We start from the raw sequence: 24,889 nt of genomic DNA on the forward strand, positions 1-24,889 counted from the left end.
GACTGCCCAGTGGCCTTTGGTGGCAACATGGGCCTCAGACTTCAACACAGACTCTGGCTGAAGTAGGACCATGGACCCAGACATGGCCCTCAGCTGCAGCTCTGATCTGAAGGTCTCTATGGCATCAGAGAACAACACAGGCCACTCAGATCTATATGGCTCCAGCTGCAGTACAGCCCTTGGGAACCAACATGGTCCCAGGTGGCTGATCAGACCCCAGGCCACCACATTCATGGCTTCATTTTTAACTGAGATAAAATACAAGCATCCTCAGAATGTTTGATGACTGAGCCCCCATCTCTTTCAACTTCACTATCTACCATGCCCCACTCCCTGCCTGCCCTGATCTGGCCCCTCTGGACCCCATGCTTTCCCTTAGACATGCTGAGCAGTTTCCCAACCCTTCACACTTGCTGAAATCCTCTTCCCCATTTAGGTTTCTGTTCAATTATCACTTTGTCAGAGAAGCCTCCCTTTTGTGCCCAAAATAAACAGCAACTTCGGATCTCAGAAAATAGATCAGTCAGTAAAGGACTTGCAATGCAGTCGTGAGGAGCCGAGTTCAGTCTCCCAGAACTCTCATTTAAATAAAAGGCCAGGTGTGGCTGTGGCTGCCTGTAAACTCATCCTTGAGGAGACAGATCACAGACGGATCCCTGGCGCTCGCTGGCCAGCCAGTCTAGTCAAAGTAGTGAGCTCGAGGTTCAGTGGAGAGTGACTGAAGAATGTGTTCGGCATTGATGCTATCTTCCACATGCTTGGATACGCACGTATATGTGGATGCATGTTTGTAGACACACACATAGCTCCAATTTCCTCTTCTCCATGGCCCCCTAATTGCTCCAGCTTCCTGCTTCCACAGAAGTTATGCCCACGACACCACTCACCTGGAGGACCATGTATTTATTAACTTTTTATGTCTGCCTTCCACCACCAGCATGTGGCTCTCTGAGGACTTTGCATTGACTGCTGTTGTGGGCATTCAGCATTTGGGGGTGAATGGATAATAATTTATATTAAAATACTTACAAGGGCTCCTAAGCACCAATCAGACTACACAAAGGCAAGTCTTCTGAGGCCCCTTACAGAATCTAGAAAACAGATTCTGAAGAGAGAGGCTCCAGCCCCCTAGCCTCATCCTGACTCCTTTCAGACCTACCTTCTTCCCCATCTTTGATCGGGGTCATCCTTCCAACCCTTGGAGCCTTTCCAAGAAGACAGATGGGGGCAGAATGATAGCACAACCATTGTCATATACCAGGATCCAAGTCTGATGCACACAGGCACCAGAGCGAGATCCAGGGCTCCCAGGACTTCTGTTGTGACTGTGACCGCCAGACAAGAATGTCTGTCTCTGTTAATTTGACTTAAGCTCATTTAATTACTAACTTGGTGGTTTCTGCTCTCTGCTTAGCTGCCTGTCAAGTATGTGGCACTTTTGATAATTTAAGGGTTGGAATTTAGTCTATTTTTGCCATTGAAAAATCAGCCTGGAGCCAGAGTTTCCCTTTTATTTGGGAAGGCGAAACAGACGGGACATCAAAGGCAGACATACTGTAATTTCATCTTTTCTGATACATTCAAAGCAGGCCTTTGCACACTGGCTGTTTGATGCCACTGGCAGTCTCTACTGGACTGTAAATATGAAGTCTGGTGCATTCGTATGAATAGCTTTTGTCTTTTTATGTCCAGCTTTTGTCTAAAATATCACCCAGCAATGTTTGGTAGCCTTACTTAAAGGCAGCTTGGGGAGTTCCCAGAGAATGTGAGGAGTGGGCATGGGAACCTGGGCTCTCCACAGCCTCTGAGATCAATAATTAATGCTTGCCTAGGATGATTTTAGCTGCACTTTGAGATTTTATAGCATGCATTCACTCAGACCAGCACTTACACGGTACCCCACAAATGTATGTGGCACCTCCTAGCTATGCATGGTCTCTGTCATCAGGGAGCATTCAGTCTAATGATGAAACCTAGAGGGAAAGATACCATCTCGGTCCACAAAACCACTGCAAGGGAAGTGTGAAGAAAGTGAACCAGGGGTCGGGGGACAAGCAAGAGTAGGCTGACTGAAAAGATGGTGGAGAACTGCTAGGACTTAGGAAGTGGTGGGTATTCAAAACAGAGAATGTTCAAAGGCCTGAGACAGGTTCAAGGGCCAGGAGAATGAAAGCCTGGTATAGGCTGTGTATGGGAGAAGGGCGTGCAGACAGAAGATGCCAGGGAAGATAGGAGGGCATATGGGAGCAGAGTGAGCTTTGACCTGTTAGGTTAAGGCGGTTATTCTGGGAACAGCTGAAGTCACTTGGTGGAAAAAAAAAACACAATAGAAATGACTGCATGAAGGCTAAAATGTGGCTCGGTGCTAGAGAGCTTGGCTAATGGGCAAAAATCTCTGGGTTTGATTTAGCACAAGAGAAAAGAGAAAACAAAATAGTAGTATTAACTAACAAAACATCAGTTAACTCTATTTCTACGTCACGAGTACTTGTGACTTAAATCTGCGATATGGAGAGATGGCACATTGCTTGTCAAAGACAGATTGTCCAACTGGAGGTGGGAATTTGAAAGTGACCTATGAACTCCAGTGTCTGGCCCTTCACATCACACCACTTTGCCAGGGATTAGCAGTTATCAAATGAGCTACTGGATAAGGACATAACCTGCAAACTGTAAAGCATTCTGTAAATGTAGTCACTGATTTGGCCAGGTCTCCATTGACCCTTGACAGTAAAACCATGAGCCTTTCTTCCCAGGCACAGAATCAACAGGGGAAAATAAAAGCTGTGGGAGACAGAAATCACTCTCAGGATGAAAGGAAAGGAAGTCTGGGCTTTCGTGACTCACACAGAGGGACAGAAGGATGTGAAAATCAGAGCAGCCAGCCCTTCTGAAAGTTTAGCCTGTACTGGCACCTGCTGGCACTCGAGGTGGATATGCCAGCTTCACGTCATCCAAGAATTTTTCCCTTTGCAACAAATGCCCTAGGATAGTTGAGTGTGTGAACAGGTTGTTGGATCCGGATCTGGGTTGGGGGTTCTGTATCTGGAAGTCTTCTATTATCTGAGATGCTGTTATGCGTCTTTGGAATAACCTCCAGCCTAGAATTCCCTCACAGTAACCACTTATTGAGACCTTCCTGTGGACATGTGCAGCTCTGAGGGTCTCTTACACCTTCCTCAGAAGCAGGACCTCACACACTTCTGCAACATCCTCGTTATTTTAGAGCCGCAGATAGCGGAAGGTCACTTGATCTGACCAGGATCGTGCAACTGACTGATTAAGTTACAACCCTAATTAAGGACTAAAATGCAGTTTGATGTATAGTCTTTCTTACAGTACCAGGTTGTTTTCAAGTTCAAAACTTAATTCACCTGTGTGCTACGTCTGTGATCCACTCAGTTTTCTTCTCATTGGTTAATTGATGACTTCTGTACTCTAAGTGTCCTCCAAAATTAATGTTGGGAATCTGGTCTCCAGTAAGGTAGCATTGGAAGATTAGGTCTTCCAGAGGTGAGTAGATCGGTAAGAAGGCTTAATGTGCTTCTTTAAAGACCAGGTTAATTACCAAAGGAGTAGTTTGTTAAGTGTTAAGCAAGTCTAGCCCCTCACACTGGCTCTCCACCATGATCCCACAGGTTCCTCGGTTCTCCACCATGTTTAACCCAGCACTAGGCCCTCACCAGAAGCGAGATGTTCATGCCATGCCCTTGTTACTTTATCGATTTCCCAGTCTCAGAGATTCTGTAAAACAGCAGAAAACGAAGTGCCTTATTTTAGAAAAGATTCATGATGGCTGCCTTAATGCCCCTTTAACAGCTGTGGCGGCACATGCCTCTCTCTAATCTCAGCACTCAGGAGATGGAGGCGGTAGATGTCTATGAGTTTGTGGCCAGCATGGTCTACACAGCAAGTTCCAAACCAGCCAAGGCTACATGTAGAGACTCTGTTTCAAGACAACAGCATCCTTTTGCCAGTCTAGAGGAAAACCTCTCCCACAAGGTTTGTGGAGACCCTGGGTGGGGAGCATCAGGCTGGAAACATGAAAAACAGCGACACTACCTCTAAGACCTGAAGACCTGTTTCCTCATAAACCATGCCTGAGAATTCTTAGAAGGATGGATTAGCAATGAAAATGCCTGCCGCTCAGGCCTGAGAGGACTGGAGTTTGGTTCCTGCACCCAAAGTGTTACTCACTCCAGGGAACCTGACTCCCTCTTCTGGCCACCATCAGCAATAACAACCCTCTTCAAAAGAATAATTCTTAAGTTTCCATTGAAATGTTTTCTAAACTTACAGGCATGGAAACCTCTGACCTAGGTCACATGTCAGTTAATGTTTACTCCTGGGAGACCCTTCACCCTGAACGTATCCAGTCAATGATCTCAGTAACTCACTTTTTAGACCTCCATTGTGATTTAAGAAACAAAAACTAAATACACTAAGTTGAATCATGGGAAATTGCCAATATTTGACTTTTTTGACTTGCAAAACTTGAAAAGATTCAGCGAAATGTATGCAGTGTTGTCCAGTAAGACGTGCCACCATCCTAGCAAAGTAACTGGACAAGTGGCAGGGGAAGGGTGACATCCGCAGGCAGGCATCTGAGCACCGTTAAGTCATTTGAATGATATTGAATGTTCTGAATCCCAGGTCCTCCCTGATTCCATGCTGGACTTGGAGTGGAGTTCTTCGAGATCTGCCTTTTTGAAGAGCCATCTCAAACATTTCAATTCAGGGAGGTAGTGAACTCAATGGAACCCCTCTAGGTTTAAGCATTTCCGGCTCCCAAGTCCTCAGAAGACAGCTCATATGGCTGCAGTCTCACAGTGTCTGCCTGTAAACGGGCCACTATGAGGACTCCTATTGTGACAGCCTGCAAGTGCCTGCAGAGACACCACTTCCAACGTCACCTCTGTCATTTTCTGGCTCTAAGAAACCCTCCCAATGCCAACGTTTTGTATGGATGACCCATCTCTACTCTTGGCTATTTTTTTGTTTTCGTTTGCTTGTTTTGTTTTCTTGCCTGAAGTTAATGATTATGGAGTGGACCTGGATGGCTTTCTGAACAGCCTCATGCGGGTAGTATGCCCAGCCCTCATCCTCTACAGGCACAGAGAAGAGGCTCCACTGGGTGGTTGAGAGACTATTTATAAGCATGGCCATCTCGCACATCTCAGATCCAAACCAAAGCCTCTATGTTTCCACAGTGTTTGTTTCGCAGCAGACTGGCAATGTTTACATAGAAGTGGGTCTCTTCGGCTATCCTGTAATTTGGATTGTTTGCTTTTCTCGTTTGGACTTCTTTGATGCTGTTGAAGAAAGCAGTCCACAGGAATCTGGAGAGAGGAAGAGAGTGGGCTGCAGGGGAGTGGAGGTGGCAGCCATGTGGTCCACCCCCCTGCCTCTTAGCCCCCACTACAGCTTCCTCAGCTCTACTCCCTAAAAATACCCTGCCCCATTGCTACTCAGGGTCTCTCCTGCTCTGCTGCTGCATCAGATGGACAGAGTCCCGAGATAACTCATAACAATACAAAGACTCTTTGCTTTTGCATCGGATTTGGTCTCTTGGTGGTCTTTGGGAGACTCTGGGTAAACAGAGTCCTGCTGTTCGGCCTCCTAGAGCAAGGGTAAAATATATTAGTGTTTAGGGCTCAAGTTAATAGAGTGAGTGAGTCTCAGCTCCCAAGGTCTTTCTTCTTTGTGAATGGTGACTGTGCATCACCAGCAGGCCTGTAGACACAGTGACTTTCACAATTCCACTAGGTTGCCATTCACTCCACAATGAGGTAATAAGAAGCCCTTTACCCTCTGTATGACTCTGAGCAGACCCTTTATCTCTGATGAAGTAAATGTGTTTTCTTTGTTCCCAAGGTGTAAAAATAACAATCCATTCATGTTCCCCTGGAAGTCCTTGATTCCAAATGTGAGGCCATTACCTTATAAGATTCTCCAGAAACTTCCCAAGGCTTTCCACCCTCTCACATTCCTTCAGCCTCACCTGGGCGTTTGGCCACCACCTATGAATTACAATTTAACTTTCACTAGGACCTTCTAGGCCTCACCCTGCCTCTGCTCTTCCCCTGGAGGGTTGGTTACTGAAGTTAATTCTACCTGCAGCTGTGCACTCTGGGCAGTTTCCTGCAAATGTCTACAATAAGGCGTGTCAAGAGACCCCTTTCTCAGAGCACTGTGGGCTATGATGGAGAGTAAGCCACAAACACCCCTCAATTTAACAAAACACTGGGAAGTCCACTTAATGGGAATACCATAAAGATGTTCAAAATGATGAAGGCAATCTGGATGTGTTACTAGGGGTAGACCAACAAGACACGTTGGAACAAAAGACACACACTGTAAGATGATACGCACCATGCTATCTTCTATGTAAGAAAATAAACTACGCATATTTTAAGTATCTACTCACACAAATGAATGTAAATGCACAGCAAAGGTTCGGAGGGATGTTTGCCAAACTAGTCTCACTGTTTGCCTCTAAGGAAGGGGGTGCTCGAGGGACTTTATGTGAGATGTGTTAATAGTTCTGTGCAAAGAAGACTCTTCTATGAATTACATTTTTATTAATTTGAAAAAGATACAACTTTTACAGAGATGATAGAAAAAGCATCCTGGTTTAAGTTTTCACATGCTTTTGAAGTAGAATGATATTATTTGACGATGACTACTTAAAAGGAAGTTATCAAAAACTGGGCACGATCGCACATGGCTGTAGTCCCAGTAGTTAGACGATGAAAATAGGAATATCAAGAGTTCAAGACCATCTTGGGATACATGAGGCCATATCAAGAACTAGTAAGTAAAGTGACAAGGGTGAATATTTTAAATCCTAAGGCATTTGCATAAGAAATAGAAAAGAAGGCATTTGCATAAAAAAATAGAAAAGAAGAGGCTTGATAACCCAGAGTGAAGAAGAGCAAATCAGAAACCAAACAAGTCTAGAGAGCCATATCAGCAGGTGAAGTCTCTTATGCCCAAGCCTGGCTACCTGAGTTCAATCTCAGAGACCCTAGTGGTGGGAGCAGAGAACCTAGTCCTGTAGGACCATATAAACAAAAATTCCTGCTTCAGAATTATCTGAAATATATCCAAAAGCAAAACTTTTTTTAAAAAAAGAACAAAGAAAAGATGTAACAACGGTAAAGGTAGACATAGAGACAGCATAACAGTGTGGTCCAGCCTCTTCACTGAAAGGCAGAGATTTGCATACATGCTGTCCAAAGAAATCCACCTCGGGCTGGGTGTGAAGGCATGAGCCTATCATCCCAACACTCGAGAGGCAGAGGCAGGAGAATCATCCAAAGTCTGAGGCAGCCTGGTCTATAGAGCTATTTCCAGGCCAGTCAGGACCCAGAGTGAGTCCCTGTCTGAATAAAAAAGAACAAAGAAGGAAGGAAAAGAGGGGAAGGAGAGAGGGAAGGAGGAAGCAGGGAGGATGAAAAGACAAAGGAAAACACCCCTGAGACACAAGACACTTGAAGCATAAGGGTGGCTCATCACACCCACAAAGAGAGAGGTGACCCAAAAGTAGAGCCCCAAGCTTAAGGGTCATGACAAGCTTCATGACTTGGAAATGAGACTGTTCATTAGTGGGTAAGATCATCCACAAAGATGTTAAGTCACATCTTATGCTATCAAGAATTTAGGCCAGGGATGGTGATGCACACTTCCAATCCCAGCACTCAGAAGCAGAGACAGATGGACCTCTGTGAATTCAAGGCTAGCCTGGTCTACATAAACAAAGTCATCCAGGGTTTCATAGTGAGATTCTGTCTCACAACAAACAAACAAACAAATCACTTAAATATCAAAGAAAAGTGAACTTAACACTGTAGGCATTGAAAATGATGTTTAGAGAACATATAAAATAATGTAGAAAGTACTTGCTATAAGGCATTGTATTTTATACCCATTAAAAATGTGTGTGCATATCTTAACATATCATTATACATGACTTGACTATTAAATATGAACAGCAAAGTCTAAGGGAAAATACATGAAAGTGTTATCAATAAGTATTTTGCAGTTGGAAATCTATAGATCAACTCTATCTACTAAGAAGATATTTTTCTCATGATAGTTATTTGCAAGACAATCCTTGTAAAATTGTTATGTAATACTCATCCAAGGGGAAGAAGATATTTAAAAAATAATCCCCTTCCACCTCTAGGGAACACCATCATAATTAGATTAGAGTTCCTATCACAGAACCTGCCACACCTGAGGCCATTAATAAGAGCTTGGCTATGCCAGCATCTGAGGTTCTTTGGAAGGAGCTGAGACTCTGGGTTCTGCAGTTCCATCCTGTCTGCTGGAGACCTTGCCTTGAGCCTGGCTGGGGTTCCACAACTTTCCAAACAGCACCACATGCTGGGTGTCAAGTGTCCAAACACATGAGCCTATGGGGACCACTTCACATTCAAACAAAACCAGCTCCTTCACTGCAGTCCTAAAGTGAACACTAGACTTTAAAAACAACACTTTGTCATACTTTGGTGACAGCAGCAAGGAAGACTCCAGCTGGGGCTCAGAAAGGGTGCTGGCCAGGGTTGGAGAAGGCAGGCACAGGAGCTGAGGAGTCAAAGGGCCCTCATCTTTCCCAGGCTTGCCAAGCAGAAGTTCAAAGACTAGAGTCATGCTTTCTTTAGCATCTCTGTCTGCACAGACTCAGTTACCAAAGCTGCACTCACAGCTAATCTGGCTGCAGGCTTCAGCCAGGAACAGAGCAGGAACCTGAGGCACACCCCTTACCATTTGCACACATCTTCATGATACCTGTCATCCCTCTCCCAGAGGCCTCTTCCCCATCCAGTCCCTTATGAGTCTCTCCTTTGGCAACAAATCTAGGCTGCATGGCAGCCCCCAAATTGCAAGGAGAGAGAAACGGAAGGAGTCAACTATTTCCAGACAGTCTCACACCACTGCAGCTTCTTTTTGGCTAGAGCCTCGGGCAGGAGACTGAATTACAAGAGCAGAAGAGTTGATTTGAACTTGAGAAATGAAACCCTGCAATGCCACTGGCCAGGCTTGGTAATGAGAAGAACACAGAGCCAGCTGCAAAGGCCACAGAAAAAAAAAGAGAGTTTTCCAAAGAAGCCCTGCAGCTGCCCAGACTCGTGCTGAATTCAGTGTAGGGGAATGCTGCCTGAGTCCTGAGAAATCAGTGTTCTAAAGTTGTGGCTGAACGGGAATATAGAGCTAGGGCTTTCTCTCTGTATGTGTGTGTGTGTGTGTGTGTGTGTGTGTGTGTGTGTGTGTGTGTGTGTGTCCCTTGTGTAGAAGTGTGCATGTATGTATGCACATACTTTTGGAGACCAGAAGACAGCCTTTGGTGTTGTTCTTCAGGAGCTAGATACCTTGTGTGTTTAAGACAGAGTACCTCACTGGCCTGGAGGCCAGCTGGCCAGCAAGCCCCAGGGACCCACCTCTCTCTCCTCCTTGGTGATGGCTTCATAAGCATACCACCACACCTGACTTTTTGGTGAGTTTTGAGGTCATCTTTATGCTTGCAAGGCAAGCACTTTACCAACTGAGCCATCTCTTGGGTTCAGGGATGGAGTGGTCGCAGGGTGGTTTTTTGTTTGTTTGTTTGTTTGTTTTGTTTTTTGAGACAGGGTTTCTCCATTTAGCCCTAGAGGTTCTGGAACTTGCTTTGTAGATCAGACTGCCCTCAAACTCAGAGATTCTCCCACCTCTGTGATTAAAGGTGTGTGCCACCACACCTGGCTAGGAAGGCAGGGTGTTTTGTTTTGTTTTCACTATCACAGTGAAGTACAAGTTTTCTTTCTGTCTTTCTTTCTTTCTTTCTTTCTTTCTTCCTTCCTTCCTTCCTTTCTCTCTCTCTCTCTCTCTCTCTCTCTCTCTCTCTCTCTCTCTTTCTTGACAAAAGAAAATATAATAAGATGAAGCAAAAACTGTCATATTGAAGTTGAACACAGCAACCCAATAGGAGGAAAAGAGTCCCAAGAGCAAACACAAGAGTCAGAGACCCACTCGTTCTCACAGTCAGGAGACCTATAAAAATACTAAACTAATGGCTATAAAATATATACACAGAGAATCTGGTGTAGACCCATATAGGCTGGGTGCTTGCTACTTCAGTCTCTGTGAGCTCATATGTGCCTTGCTTTGTTAATTCAGAGGGCCTTGTTCTCCTGGTGTCCTCTGTCCCCTCTGGTTTTTACAGTCTTTCCACCTCCTCTTCCAAGAATGCAGGTTCTTTAAAGCATCTCAGTAAGAACTAGCTCTTGGCTGCAAGGCCTAATTCACTTAAACAAAGAGAAGTGGCCTGGGTTTGCACCCCAGACACAGGTGCTGTTAAGGGACCTAATAATCCATGTCTTCATGTGCAGCTTCTAAGAGGTGATACACCATCTCTGCTTTGCCATAATACCTAATATTACTACCGGACACACAGCCCTGCTTCACCTCAACCTATCAAAATACTACCATTCACCTAGATTTCACCAAAACATCTTCCTTCTCCCAAATCAGGTCACAAGTCTCCCCTTGCTTGTCAACACACCCATTTTAATGGTAACCAGATAACCTGACTTCATCAGATTAAGTATTTGTTCCTTGTAGATGGAGGCTAGTTCTGAGGCAGACTAGCATGGAACACAACAGTCCATCTTTTTTGGGTTATAGACCTGCTAGAGGCCATGGTGTGGGAGTCCAACTCTGACCTGTCAAAGGGTTATTGTGGGGAGGAAATAGGAATGAGGAAGTATTAGATAGAAATGTAGACAGAGAGAAACACAGAGACACAGGATAACTTTGGGAGGGCGCTTGGGCAATACCCAGTCACCCAGAATTTTATTCTAATGGGATTTTTATACACTGCCAAGGGGAGAGGCAAAACACCTCCCCCCTTTTAAGATCAAAGCACAACATACAGCCAAGAATAGACCCTTCAAAACACCTGCTAACAACACCCATGGTCAAATCATCCTATTGTGCAGCCCTGCTGGGTAAAGTAAGCTCAGATTCTCTGACCTTGAGTAAGGCCTTACTAAGGAGCTACTGTTGGACCCCACACCCTGGGAGTATATAGCAGGTGACAACTAGTATTCAACAGGTTCAGCCACCAGCTGAATAACTCTCTGATGGGGAGCACCACTTAGCAAAGACTGTGGGGTCACTGACTGTAAATGACTGGTTGTTTCTGTCTATAGTTTTTCTCATGTGCCACTACATTTCTTCCTTAAAAACAGCTTAGGGTATTTTCCCACTGCTTGTGTGTTTATCTCATGTATATATTCCATCATTTGGGTATTCATATAGCTGTGGATGGTCAGAAAGATGATTTCTGCTTAAGCTGTACAATTCTGATTAATAGAAATAGTACTGGGATGTTTTTTATTACTCAGGCTGACATAAGAAAATGACAATATCCTCAGCTACAAAGTCAGCTTTTTCAAATCCAAAATAGACTAGTTGCCCCAGGAGATGAATTGCACAAGGACAGTTTCCAGGTGTCTGTTTATTGAACCAAAGTCAGGCTGATAACATTAAGACATAAACTCCCTGAGACAATTGACTTTCTGTACACACTCCTAACCTCAAGGTTCAGCCAACTAACTGTTTATTGTTTAAGTCTTGAATTTCAATGTCACTCTCTGTCTGGGAACCCTAACCACTCAGAGCTACATGCCTGCTTTACTCACCATGCCCAGTCAGTGTGATATTCCAAGCCTGAGAGAAACTGTGATGCCTTATGTGTATCAGAATGGCTCTCTCTCTTATTGTTTACTCAATAAATGGTTGTGACCCTTAAAATGTAACTCATATTTGTCCAGAGTTTTTGCTGTGTAGGGCAGAGATGTGTGTGAAGAGGTGAGTAAGTGAGTGAGTGAGTGAGTGAGTGAGTGAGTGAGTATGAGTGAGTGAGTGAGTGAGTGAGTGAGTGAGTGAGTGATGTAGAAGAGAAATGCAAGTTATGAGTGAAGAAGTGTAGCAGGGTAGAGAGAAGAAGTGTAGGCAAAAAGAGATATATGGAGAAAAGATATGTGGAGCTATGAAATAAAGAGATGCAGAGGCCTGGAGAGATGGCTCAGAGGTTAAGAGCACTGACTGCTCTTCCAGAGGTCCTGAGTTCAAATCCCAGCAACCACGTGGTAGCCCACAACCATCTGTAATGATATCTGGTGCCCTCTTCTGTGTACATAATAAATAATAATCAATCAACCAATCAATCTTAAAAGAGATGTAACTGTGTATAGAGATGTGTGTCTGTGTAGAAGGTAGATATAGCTGAGGAGAGAGATGTAACTGTGAAAGAGATGTAACTGTGTGTAGAGATGTGTGGCTGTGCAGGAGAGAGATGTATGTACGTAAAGAGAGATATGTAGCTGCATGTAAAGAATGTAGCTGAGAAGAGACAGAATTTTCAGAAAGAGATTTTTTTCAAGATGAAGTAAAAAAGAAAGTTACCATCAGAAAGTGTGTGTTTCCTTATTTATCCCTCAGATAGAAACGTCTAGTCTTCACCACATTTGTGGGTTTTGTTTTGTTTTGTTTTGTTTTGTTTTGTTTTGTTTTTTTGGCATACCCTGGTCTTGGAACAGGCTCTCCAAAAGGATGCCAATAGACACCTTCCACTTATAGTAATACATGTGGCAGCCTTGTTCCTTTACCTGCATGTACTATATATAAATACCCCTCTCCAAACAATCCACCTAACAATTCAGACACCCTTGACCCCACACCCGCAACTAGGCCAGTGGTTCTCAACCTTCCTAATGCTGCAACCCTTTAATACAGTTCTTCATGTTGTGACCCCAACCATAAGATTATTTTGTTGTTTCTTCATAACTGTAATTTTGCTACTGTTATGAATCATAATAGAAATATCTGATATATGATTCCCAAGGGGGTTGTGACCCACAGCTTGAGAACCACTGAAGTAGCTACAAGCATCCCTTAGGAAACTATCATTTAAAAAACAAAAAACAAAAAAAACAAAGCATAGAGAAATGTAGGACTGGCTAGTAATTTGCCACAATTTGCCACTTGGACTGGCCTAGGATCTTTGGTGCTGTACTAAAATATCACCCAATTCATATTGTAGTCCCCTGTGATAAATTAAAGGATTCATTTCTATATCTTTTAAGTGGAGTTTTTCATCAGAGTGGCCAGTCAACTCTGTCCCAAGGCCCGCTCCCAAATAACAACATAGAGACTTATTATTAACTACATGCTGGGCCAATAGCTTATACTTGTTTTTAACTAGCTCTTATAACTTAGATTAACCCATTTCTATTTATTTACTTGCTGCCACATGACTCATGGCTTGCGGCTCATGACTCATTACCTCATTTTTGCACAGTTCCAGTTTCCTCTGTGTCTGGCTGGTGACTCCTCAGACTCCGCTCCTCTTTTTCTCAGCATCCTCCTACTCTGTCTCTCCTGCCCAATCTCTTCCTGCCCAGCTATAGGCCAGTCAGCTCTTTATTAACCAATGAGAGTAATACATATTTACAGTATACAAAGATTGTTCCACAGCAATATCTCAAAGCCCTCCCCCCCGCCAAGATCAAGTGGTTTAAAGCAGATGGGAGGGTGCTGAAGAGATGGCTCAGCCATTAAGAGCACTGGTTGCTCTTCCAGAGGACCAGAGCTCACATTGCAGCTCACAACTGTCTATAACTCCAGCACCAGGGAATGTGACACCCTCTTCTGCTCTCTGCAGGCACTATACTCCTGTGGTACACTATGCAGGAAAACAGCCATACATGTAAAAATAAGTAATATTAACCAAGCAGATGGAGGCCTGTCAGTTAGTGGTCTCAAGGCTCAGATTGGTATTTTTGCTTCCACACAGTCATTGAGGCACCCAGTTTCCTTCCATCCCATTGCCATCACCAAGGACATTATCCTTATCTGCATAGACAACATGAAGCAAATTTACAGAAGGCTGTACTGCTGCTGGGTGATATATCATAGGATCTCTACTGAGCATGCCGTCCATCATGGGCTGAAATACCATTATAGGATATATAATGTGTTTCCTCCACTGTCTATTCCCCTCTATCTTACCTTGCCTGTGGGTTTCATAAACTTTCTAAGAATTTGGTCTTACTTATAATGTTTTCTATCAATTTGTGTAATTTTCTATTATACAACATAAGCATATAAAACAGACCACAGTGAGCAAGTATCCCCCAAGTCTATAGACCTTATGTTCCTTTAGGTGACCTCACTCTTCCCATATTTCAGATATAATTTTCTTAAGTGCCCTTTCAGATTAAATTATAAATTTTTGCTTCAACTATCAAATATGATTTGAAAACACTCCAGGTTGATAGCAATCAAATAGGTGTCCACGCTTCCCCATTTCTAGCCATCCTGGTAGCTTCTTCCTGCCTGCGGCCTCACTCCCTCATCTATCATCATTGCTTTCTGATATGAAGAATTTTCTTTGGCCTTCCTGTAAGATTGACCTTTTCTAGAAATACAGTTCACAACTGACAGGTTGGTTTGGTTTTCTTCCCATTCTTGGAAGTTATTTGGCTGGGTGTGATGGCACACACCTTTAATCCTAGCACTCAGGAAGCAGAGGCAGGCAGATGTCTGCATTTGAGGCCAGCCTGCTCTACAAAATGAGTTCCAGGACAGCCAGGGCTACTCTGTTTCAATAAACCAAAAGAGAGAAAAAGAAAAGAAAATTATTGTGTCACGTCTTTCTGGTTTGTGTTTCCCCTGGGAAGTCTGCTGTCATTTAAGTCAGGGTTCCTCTACAAGCAAGGCGTTAATCTCTCCATCTGCTTTCAAAGCATCTTCGTCTAGTTTGATTGTGATGTGTTTGGGCAGAGTTTGCTGTTGTTTTGTTTTGGGTTTTTTTTTTTTTTTAGTTGGTAGTAGTTTGGTTTGTCCTTCTTTGATTTGCTATTGTTTTGTGTTTTTGTTTTATACAGTGTTACTCTGTAGCCCAAACTGCTCTGGTACCTACTATATGGACTAGGCTGGCCTTGAACTTGGAGCAATTCTTGATCCTCCTGGTTCGGCCTCCTCAGTGCTGGGAGTACAGGTATGCACCACTAGGCATGATTCACTCTGGAATCTGTTTATCTTTTGTCAAATTTGGGGGGGGGGTTCCACCACTATTTCTTTGAACACACTATTGGTCATACCCTTTCTCTTTTTATTGGAATTCTGATGGTAGGAATGTAAGATTCTTGGCACTTTCTGTTTTACATTTATTTCTATATTGTGGTGTGTGTGTGTGTGTGTGTGTGTGTGTGTGTTACACACAGCAAAGTGGGTAGAATAGGTAAAGTCCAAAGACAACTTGCAGGAGTTGGTTCTCTCCTTCCACGTTATAGGTTCTGAGGATTGAACCTGGGTCATCAGGCTTGACATCAAGCACCTTTTGTTATTTATTATGAGGTGCTGTTTACTATGTGAAAAAAAGCCACAAGGCACAACAAAATCTACTATAAGAGTTTATTAGGGGAAGGGGGACAAAAGGGATGTGCTTAGGCCTATTAAAAGATTGTTCAGGAAGAGGGGGGAAAGAATGTACATGATCCACTTTTATGGATTTCCCCGCACATGCCCAGATGAGCTTACCTATGCCATGTTTTCACATAGATTACATGATCACACTGCATACAATTTACATGACCATGTGGCACATGGATTACATAGAACGTAAGACCCTGGAATGCTAAGCATCTTGCCAGCACATGTGCGGTCATGGGGGAGTGGCTAGGAATTCTATCACCTTTACCTGATGAACTTTCTCCCCACCCTGCCCCCTTTCTCTATATTTTCTCTATATTCTCTATATTTTCTCTATATTCCATTTCTATTAGTGAAATTACATTGATCTGTCCTCAAGTTCACTGACTGTCTTCTACCAAGCTTCTGAGCCCATCCAGTGAGCTTTTAAAGTTTGCATGCTATATTTTATTATTTGTGTTTGTGTATTCATGTGTATTTACACTGGGTGGAGTTGATAATGTGTGCACATGCATGTATGGGGTTCGAAGGTGATCCATCTTATTCTGTAGTTCTCTGCCTTATTGTTTGGGACAGGGTCTCTCTAAACTGGCTGGTCAACAAGCACTAAGGACCTTCCCCTCTGTCCCTCCCAGCCCTATTGGCATGGGCTTTCCCTGCTACACCCAGCAAGCACTTTACTAACTGGGCCCTCTCCCCATCCCTGTGTGATTAGCTTGATAGCTTATTTTTTGCCAACATTTTCTGGGTTTGCTGATAATTTTCAATAGCTACTACAAAATCAAAATTAAATACTTTCTTACTTCAAGAGGGAAGAACCAGGGCATAGTCACAATCTGAACAAAGCAAAAACAATCTCCAACTTTGTAAATAACTCAATTTCCAATGTCTGTCATTCACTCAAGATTTTCTGGGCTCCTCCAAAGGGTCACTTCTCCAATTCCGCCCTCTGCAGCACACACAGGCTATTTCCTAAGGTCAGGCCAGCTCCACTCCACTCCACCATTGCTGCTGTCCTTGGTGGTCAGTCCATGGTACTGGCATCTCCAAAATACTGGAGTCCCTTGCTGAAACTGGGCTGCACTTTTACCAATAACTCTCATAGGTGTTGTGGGAATTTGCTCCACCAATGAACTTGGAATATCTGGACCGACAAAGGTGTGGTTCTTCTGGGTACATTACTGCTTAAAACTGAGGTGGAGGCATGTGCTCTCTCTCACTCTCTTGAGGTGGTCGGAGACAGAGAGCTGGTTCCATTCACCCCCAAGCAGAACAGAGAACAATGACAGTTGTTACCTTTGCTCTGTATCCATGAGTGTATTTCTCCCCATTTTATATCTTAATAAATCCATTGACACCCTTTAAAAGACTCTTCTTAACAGGTGGCACCCAATGTGGGGCACACTGCACCACACAGCTACATGCAGCTCTGTTGACCTCCACCAGCCAGTCGATACTTGCATGGCCTCTGCCCCCAGCCTCTGCAGCTGCTGGCACACTTACCACACCAGCAATCAGCCACAAGTCACTGTTTCACACAACTCTCCCCACCTGCAGCAGGTTTGCTCAGACTTGTCCCAGAGATTCACACATTCAGTGCATTAACCTGCAGGTCCTGCTCATAAAGAGAGAGAGAGAGAGAGAGAGAGAGAGAGAGAGAGAGAGAGAGAGATGCAGTTTTAAAATAATAAAATTAGTCCTTAAAAGGGGAATAAAGAAACATAAAAAAGTTATGTAAAGATGGAAAATACAGAGAGTCTGGATACTGTATATTATTGTATTGTCTTTGGGATATTTAACTACAGCGAGACATTTGAGTATAGGGCCTGCTAAGCTAAACCAACATATATATCTTTAAATTACCTTCACTTCAAAATTTGGGTCTAAGGATATGTTGCTTTGGAAAAGAGGTTCTGCTTTTCTTTCCACAGATGATGAGATGCTATGGATTCCTTTCTGGCTAATATGGTTCCATCAAGGAAAACCCCTTGAGAGGTCTCCAGTAGGAGTGATGCTCCAGATGCTCCAACATCCAGAACAGCTTCAAGGCAGCTGGCTGAGATGGTCCAGCCTCACAGACTACTACAGTCAGGACTTGACCATAATCCCAAATTTTCTCAGGGTCCCCCAAAGATTACCAACACCTCCACTCAGCTGGAAGTAGCCTAGAAAACTATACCCACATTCCCCCCCCAAAAAATTATGGATGTTTGTCTTTGTTTAGGGGATTTGATTACAAAGTGTTATTGGTCATAATCTCTTTCTAAAAAAAAAGGGGGGAATATGATGTAGAAATGATAGAAAAAATGGTAGATTATTGAATCTACTTTAATCCAAAAAAACAACTATTAATCTTACATATTTTACATTAGTATGGATTTTGGTTTGTTGATGCAAATTTAAAGTTAATTTTATTATACTGTATGTATATTTCTAGTCTTGTTTAGTGTATTATGTTTATGCAGCTCATTTAAAAATGTAATATATAATTTAAAACACAACTTAAAGCTGGGTGGTGGTGGTGCACACCTATAATCCCAGCACTTGGGAGGCAGAGGCAGGTGGATCTCTGTAGTTTGAGGCCAGCCTGGTCAACATAACTAGTCCAGGAGAGGCTCCAAAGCTACAGAGAGGAACCCTGCCTCAAAAAAAAAGAAAAAAAACCAAACAAACAAAAACAAAAACAAAAAACAAAAGACAAAAACCCACAACTTAATAGTCAAACTTATAGTCATGTTAGTTAAGTTCTCTAGGTATAGGAGGTATTCAGACAGATAAGTAATCTTCAAACACTTCAAAGACCTACAGAATATGGCATTTAAAATGTTTTAAAAACTTAAACTTTTTATGACTATGGGACATGTCTGCTCCTAGCAGCACCAATCTACTTCAGAGAAGATGATGGGCATCAAAGAAACTCCATACAGGGTTTACTTTCTTTGTGGCAAAAGTTAGCCACTGGGCATAAAAAGTGTCCTTGCCTCGACTGCTTGACAATAGGTATGTAAACTTGAAATGCAGGACCCATAGCAAAGTGACCACTGAACTTTGCCAAAGCAAGGTGAGATGGTCCTTCAGGTTCCTACTTTGCAGAAGAAACTGACAGTCATTCTGCAAGATACAGATGAAAAACAACTGCTAAACCTTGCCAAGACAAGGTAGGACAATCTTTCAAACTTTCCTGCTTTTGAAAATGGTCTGTCAGATTCTAGGCCTGTAGCCAAAAGTGGATGCCCCAATTTTGCAGAGAAACATTGGGTGACTGTCCAGGCAGCCAGCTGTCTCTGTCATTTCTTGCGTATTTTGGAAGTTGCTTGCTTGCGCTTCCTGCTCACTCAGGTAATTATTTCCTTCTCAGGTCTTTGATGGGGTTGAAGACTAGATAGTTACAGTTACAGTCCTCTCACATCTTAGTTAAGAACATACCAAGTACAAGATCTAGATTCTTCAGGGTAGGACATCTATTGGAATAATCTCTGTAACTTGCCAATTACCTTTGCCCTGGACATTTAGTGTATGTTTTTTACTTGATGTTGTTGTTGTTGGTTGTAGTCCTATTTTTGTTTATGTTATTATCTTTTCTTTCTTCTAGACAATACTTGATAATTGTTCTTATTGGATATAACTTTGTATTAGGTTTAGAACCTCTTACTTAGACAAAACGGGGAAGTGTTGTGGGAATTTGCTCAGCCAATGACCTTGGGGTATCTAGCCCAATAGAGGCATGGTTTTTCTGGGTACATGACTGCTTAAAACTGAGGAGGAGGTGTGGGCTCTCATTTTCTTGAGGTGGTCAGAGACTGGACAGCTAGTTCCATTCACCCCTGGGCAGAATGCAGGATGATGATGGCTGTTTACTTTGTTCTGTATCCATGAGTGTATTTCTCCCCATTTTATATCTTTAAAAAATCCATTGATACCCTTTTCCAGACTCCTGTGGACACATAGGCTCTCTTCATGGTGCCAACCTCAACTCTGCATGACCTCTTTAATCCTGCACCTTCATCAATGGCTTCTCTTGGCCTCTCCCAGTGCCAACCTTTAGCTACAGCTCCATCAAGTATCCCAGCAAATCAAAGGTTTCACTTTAGTGGTTCTAGTACCTTGTTAATTGCAGCTGATTCTTCAGCCCCAGCTAACCAGAACCACAGAATCTTAATTTAAAATAATAAATGGTCCCTGATAGTCTTTAAACTTCCCTCTGAAACTTCACAAGCCAGGCCTCCACTGTCTGCATTTTTCTCAACAGTCCTTTCCTCCAAGTCCCCAAAGAACAGCCCACTAAGCTTTGAACACTCAATGGCTTTTCTCCCCCAAAGTTCAAAGCCGTTCCACAAACCTTCCACAAACATGGTCACGTCTGTCACAGCAATACCCCACTATCCTAATACCAATTTCTGTCCTAGTTAAGGTTACTATTGCTGTGGTGAAACACCATGATCAAAACAACTTGAGGTGGAAAGGGTTTATTTGACCTACTCTTCATCACTGTTTATCACTGAAGGAAGTCAGGATAGGAACTCAAACAAGGAAGGAATCTGGAGGCAGGAGCTGAAGCAGAGGCCATGGAGGAGTGCTGCTTACTGGCTTGCTTCTCCTACCTTGTTCAGCCTGCTTTTTTATTGAATTCAGGAACACCAGCCCAGGGGTGGCACCACCTGTAGTGAGTTGGACCCTCCTACATCAAACATTAATAAGAAAATGCCGGCTTTGCCTACAGCCTGATCTTACGGAGGAATTTTAATTCAAGTCCTCTTAGGTGACTTTAGCTTGTGTCAAGCTGACATAAAACTAGCCAGCTCACCTGGGCATATCCAGAAGCACAGTCCAGGAGAACAAACAGATGAGTGGTACCCAGGGAGAAGTAGAGCTTGGATATAGAGAAAGCTGTCCCGACTGCAGGGAGTAGTTACCAACACTATTGGCTTGTCCCACCAATGTCAAGTAATTTTCCAGTTTGCTTGAAATATAGACAGGATGTACTATGTAGTTTTCTGAACAATTTAATAAAGTGTCTATTAGAATTGCTCAGAGAATTTTTCAAATGTGGGTTCCTTGTTTCTTCCCCAGGCATGGACTAGAGAGCAGGTCCATTCAGCTTTGGGTTCTGTTGTGGTTTTTTTGTAATTACCTCCACAGATGATGGTCTACTCATACCCATCTCACCCTTTAAATAAGCTGGGGGAGGCTGATGAGCTCTGTGGGTATAAATTGTCCTGCCCTGGACAGTGAAGTTACTCCTCAATACTTAACTATCAACTCGTGTGAGCCGTTACAAATAGTCCCAGCATACAAACCACAGGCCACATCTCTACCTTCACTTCGCATTGATCAGACAGAAAAATGTAATAGTTAACCATAAAACTCCTTTTTAATAAAGATTTTAATAATTATGTATATGTGGGTATGTGTGCACAAGTGCAGGTGCCCACCAGCAGTATTGGATTGCCTTGGGGCTGTAGTTATAGGAACCAAACTTGGGGCCTTTGAAAGAGCAATGTATGATGTTAATCACCAAGCCACCTCTTCAGCCTCCAAACAAAAAACTCTTAATGACGAATATTGAAGTCAAGTTGATTTCTTAAAACACCTTGTACAAGCTGAATGTGGTGTCACATCTTTAATCACAGTTCTTGGGAGGCAGAACCCAACCAACCAACCAAGAAAAACAAACAAACAAACAAAAACTTTATACAAATAACACTTGGTGCACACCTGGCTTTGGTGAGGCGAGAGCAGGCAGCCTGGACAGGTATCTTGCCATGCCCAAGTGGTAGGACTTCACCACCTTGTGTCACTCCGTTACTTGTTCAAGTCTCTGGAAGCCTCAGGTAAGACAAGCATCTCCTTTGCTAAAACATTGACCTTAATTTTAAAGCCTAAAGCTGACTACTAAGAAATTTCAATCCATTTTTCTCTCATTATGTGAGAGCAATTTATATACTTTAAAAAGAGAGGGATTGGTAATTTGCCCAAAGGTAGAAAGCCAAGGGGGCACTTGGACACAATAGGAGACTCAAGCTTTGTAGGCAGGTGAGTGTTAGATAAGCCTTGGCATCTTGGGGGCTCCCTGTCAGCGTCTGTAAGATGAGGGAGAGATACTTGCGTCATCTGTCTCACTTTAAAGAGTCGTTTCCCTGGGTTCTGGGAAAACTCAGACAAGGAAGGCACAATTGCTGCTCTCGAGACACTCCAAGCCTAACCCCAGGGACAGGTCAGAAGTGAGCATACCAGACAGTAATGTCAGATGGAGACTCACAGGTCTCTGCACCTCTGTGCTAGGATGTTTCAGACATTCTCTAAAACCTCGAACAACCTTCTCATGTAGTCGTGCTTTTGTGAGGGGAAAAATGGGGCACTGCTTTTAATATTTCACTAAGAGGCCTCTCCGATCTTGGCCCCTCCGTGCACCCCTGCTGCAAGGAGACTATTATAAACAGCAGCTGGAGGTCGGACACAACACTGGAACTGGCACCAGGAAGTGGAACGCATGGGCTCAGAGACCTAAAGGATCTGGGATTAGTTCACTCTGGTTTGACTCCAGCACTAGCCATTTTAACGAGACTCTCTCTGCTCCGGGATGGGCCACCTTCCAGCTACCTTCCTTTCTGGAAAGAAATGTTGCCACGGCAGTGGTAAGACAGCTTGGCATCCATCTTGCCGCCCAGGAGAAGGTATGTCTCACTTCTGAGGCACATACACTCAGACTAAGGAGAAGGCAGTTATCTCTAAACTCAACTTGTCACCACCTGCTATCGGATTCGACCAAGAACTCCAGACCAGACATGATTGTTACAGGTTAAACTTTTATGTGAAATTCTGTAAAGGTATAGAGTAGCCCCCCGAGGGAGCCTCTGCTTCCAGCTCTTGCTTGTGGGGCCCGCCCCTTAGCACTTGCTGTAGATGGCTGCGCAGCCCCGCTCCTCAAACTCCTCCTTGCTGACCCAAAGCTGCTGGAAGGCCTGCAAGGAGGCCAGGATGGAGCCGCCGGTCCACACCGACGTCTTCCTCTCGGGAGCAGCGGCCACCGTGGGGCTCTCCCCGGGACAGAGGAGACTCAGCTCCCTCTGGAAGCGCTCGGGGAAGCCATCCAGCATGGTGCAGCCACCGCACAGCAGCACGTTAGCGGCCATCTCCTCCTTGAAGCCAGTGTCCTGGCAGCGGCCCAGGCAGTCAGCCGTGAGCTCCGGGAGGCCCGGCTGGGTGCAGCCCACCAGGGAGGGCTTGAAGAGCATCTCGGAGCAGCGGAAGCGCTCCTGGCCGATGGTGATGACCTTGCCATCCGGGAGCTCGTAGTCTACACGCAGCTCCTCAAGGCCCAGACTCATCTCCTCCTCCGGCTGCAGCGCGGCGTAGCAGCACTTCTTCTTGATGTGTTCTATGATGTGCAGGTGATCATCGGAGAACTTGTGTCCTGCCTCATTGAGCAGCTGCATGAGATAATTGGTGAGGTCGCAGCCGGCATAGTCTACACGGCTGGGCAGGCCCGGCAGCAGGTCCCCCTCGGAGATGGGCACCACGTGTGACACGCCATGACCGCTCTCCACCACCAGCCCGGAGGTCTTGCCGTATGAGTAGATGGACAGTAACGCCTGGGAGGTCACGTGCATGGCCGGGATGCCAAAGGTCTCGAACATGAGCTCTGCGTACTTTTCCCGATTGCTGCTGGGGCTGAGTGGAGGGTCGGACACCAGCACCGCATGCTCTTCCGGGAGGATCTTCATGGCAGTGTGGAAGATGTACTCCCATATGTTCTGGATACAATCCCAGTCCACCACAACGCCGTGCTTCAGTGGGTTAACCAGCTTCAGAGATGCCTCCATGTTGAGCAACTCATGGCCCACATAAGTGTCCTTGAAGGTGTCTCCCGCATCTGCTGCCAGCTCCGCACTGCGCTTGCCCACGGTAGAGGAGATGAAGTAGGTGGGCCTTGGCTCTCCCGCGTAGCCACACTTACAGTACTGGGAGCCCAAGTCAATGACCAGCGCCTTGATCTTGCGTATTTTCTTGGGCCTCATCTTCAGTTGAGTGGAACCCGTGTCCCGGATGCCAGCCTCAGGGACTGGCAGTGTTCCTGCCTCTCCAGGGTCGCCCTGGGCTGTGCCCATGGGCTTAGGGCTAGGGCTGTTCTTTGTCGCCATCTGCCTCCCTTCCTTGCCTTACATCCACACCCTAGAGCTCCTGGGGAGAAAATGAGAGCCCACCTAGCAGTGCCTTGGCAACCACTTCGGGTTGTGATGTCACCAGGAATGGTCCATTTAGATGGGGGGAGTTTGATCTTTTCACTCTCCACACGCCTTCCTAACTGGTTTGCTCCAGGACAGAGCTAATGACCAGCAGCTCTGGAACCCACCACCACACTGGACCTTGGTGCTCTCTGCTCCCTCTCACATGTCCATGTCTGGCCATTTAATGACTTTTTTTTTTTTTTCATTCCTTTCCTCCTCTGCTCCTTGGCACTGATAATTTAAACCCATACAGAAAGCCGGGCATAGTACCGGGTGCTTCCCATGTTATTTTGCAGAATCTTGGGGACTGGGCAGAGCTGCATAGAGGTTCAGAATTCAAGAGCAAACAGTTTTTAAGAGTGGTAATGCTTCAACCAAAGTTCACCTAACACCAATTAACAAGGTCTCCTAAAGACCTCTGCACTAAGTGTGATGGGTATGGATCAGTATGTCCAGCTAAAGAGATAATGGCCAAGCAGCCTCAGACATGCATGTTAGGTGTCAATGTGTGTATGCAGCACATATTGGGGAGGAAGGCTGTCTACTCCTACTGGATATCCTTGGGAAAGCTGTGTACCTGCACCTTAATGTTCACACTGATGGGACTCAGTTGGGTCATATGTCAATGCACACTCTATGACCTTAATGAAAAAGTGCAAGTCTATGTTCAAAACTAATTCTTCATAAGGTTATCTACTCATTAACTTAGTCCCCAAAATGAGGCAGAAGAGCTTGCCAGCCATCACAGCAGCAGTAAATCCTAGTAAAACTAACTCGGATTGATGGTGTCTATTTGTCCAGATTTCTCTAGTGCTTCCTAGTCCTGCTCACCTAGAACGGAAGTCCTTGCAATGGTCCATGGCCTGATGAGACTTGTCTGTAGCTGGAGTTTTCTCCAGTCCTGCCAAGCCCCATGGACCTCACAACCACTTATAAAATAATCACTCAGAAGCTTATATTAATTAAACTGCTCGGCCATTAGCTCAGGCCTACTGCTCTTACACTTAAACCCAGCTCATTTCTGTTCATCTACATGTTGCCACGTGTTCTGTGGCTTTACCTGTTGCCTTTACATTCTGCTCCCTGGACGGCAGGCTGGTGTCTCCTCCTCTGCCTTCCTGTTCCCACAATTCTCTCCCTTGCTTGTCCCACCTATACTTCCTGCCTCGCTACTGGCCAAT

The 24,889-nt window shown here is 44.5% G+C and overlaps 1 protein-coding gene across 1 annotated transcript; it reads right to left on the bottom strand.

The window, feature by feature from the left end:
* Window positions 1-22,278: 22,278 nt before the first annotated feature.
* Window positions 22,279-23,680, bottom strand: Actl7b (actin like 7B). The gene has a single exon (XM_036177184.1). It carries the CDS (start codon window positions 23,619-23,621, stop codon window positions 22,368-22,370), a length of 1,254 nt encoding a protein of 417 aa, XP_036033077.1. The 5' UTR covers window positions 23,622-23,680; the 3' UTR covers window positions 22,279-22,367.
* Between the last annotated feature and the right edge of the window lie 1,209 nt (window positions 23,681-24,889).

This window comes from Onychomys torridus, chromosome 2 (assembly GCF_903995425.1).
Source record: "Onychomys torridus chromosome 2, mOncTor1.1, whole genome shotgun sequence".
Taxonomy (NCBI): domain Eukaryota; kingdom Metazoa; phylum Chordata; class Mammalia; order Rodentia; family Cricetidae; genus Onychomys; species Onychomys torridus.

What these genes read in the sequence shown, in the direction of transcription:
- Actl7b (XM_036177184.1), bottom strand. Translation starts at nt 23,621, where the DNA reads ATGGCGACAAAGAACAGCCCTAGCCCTAAGCCCATGGGCACAGCCCAG.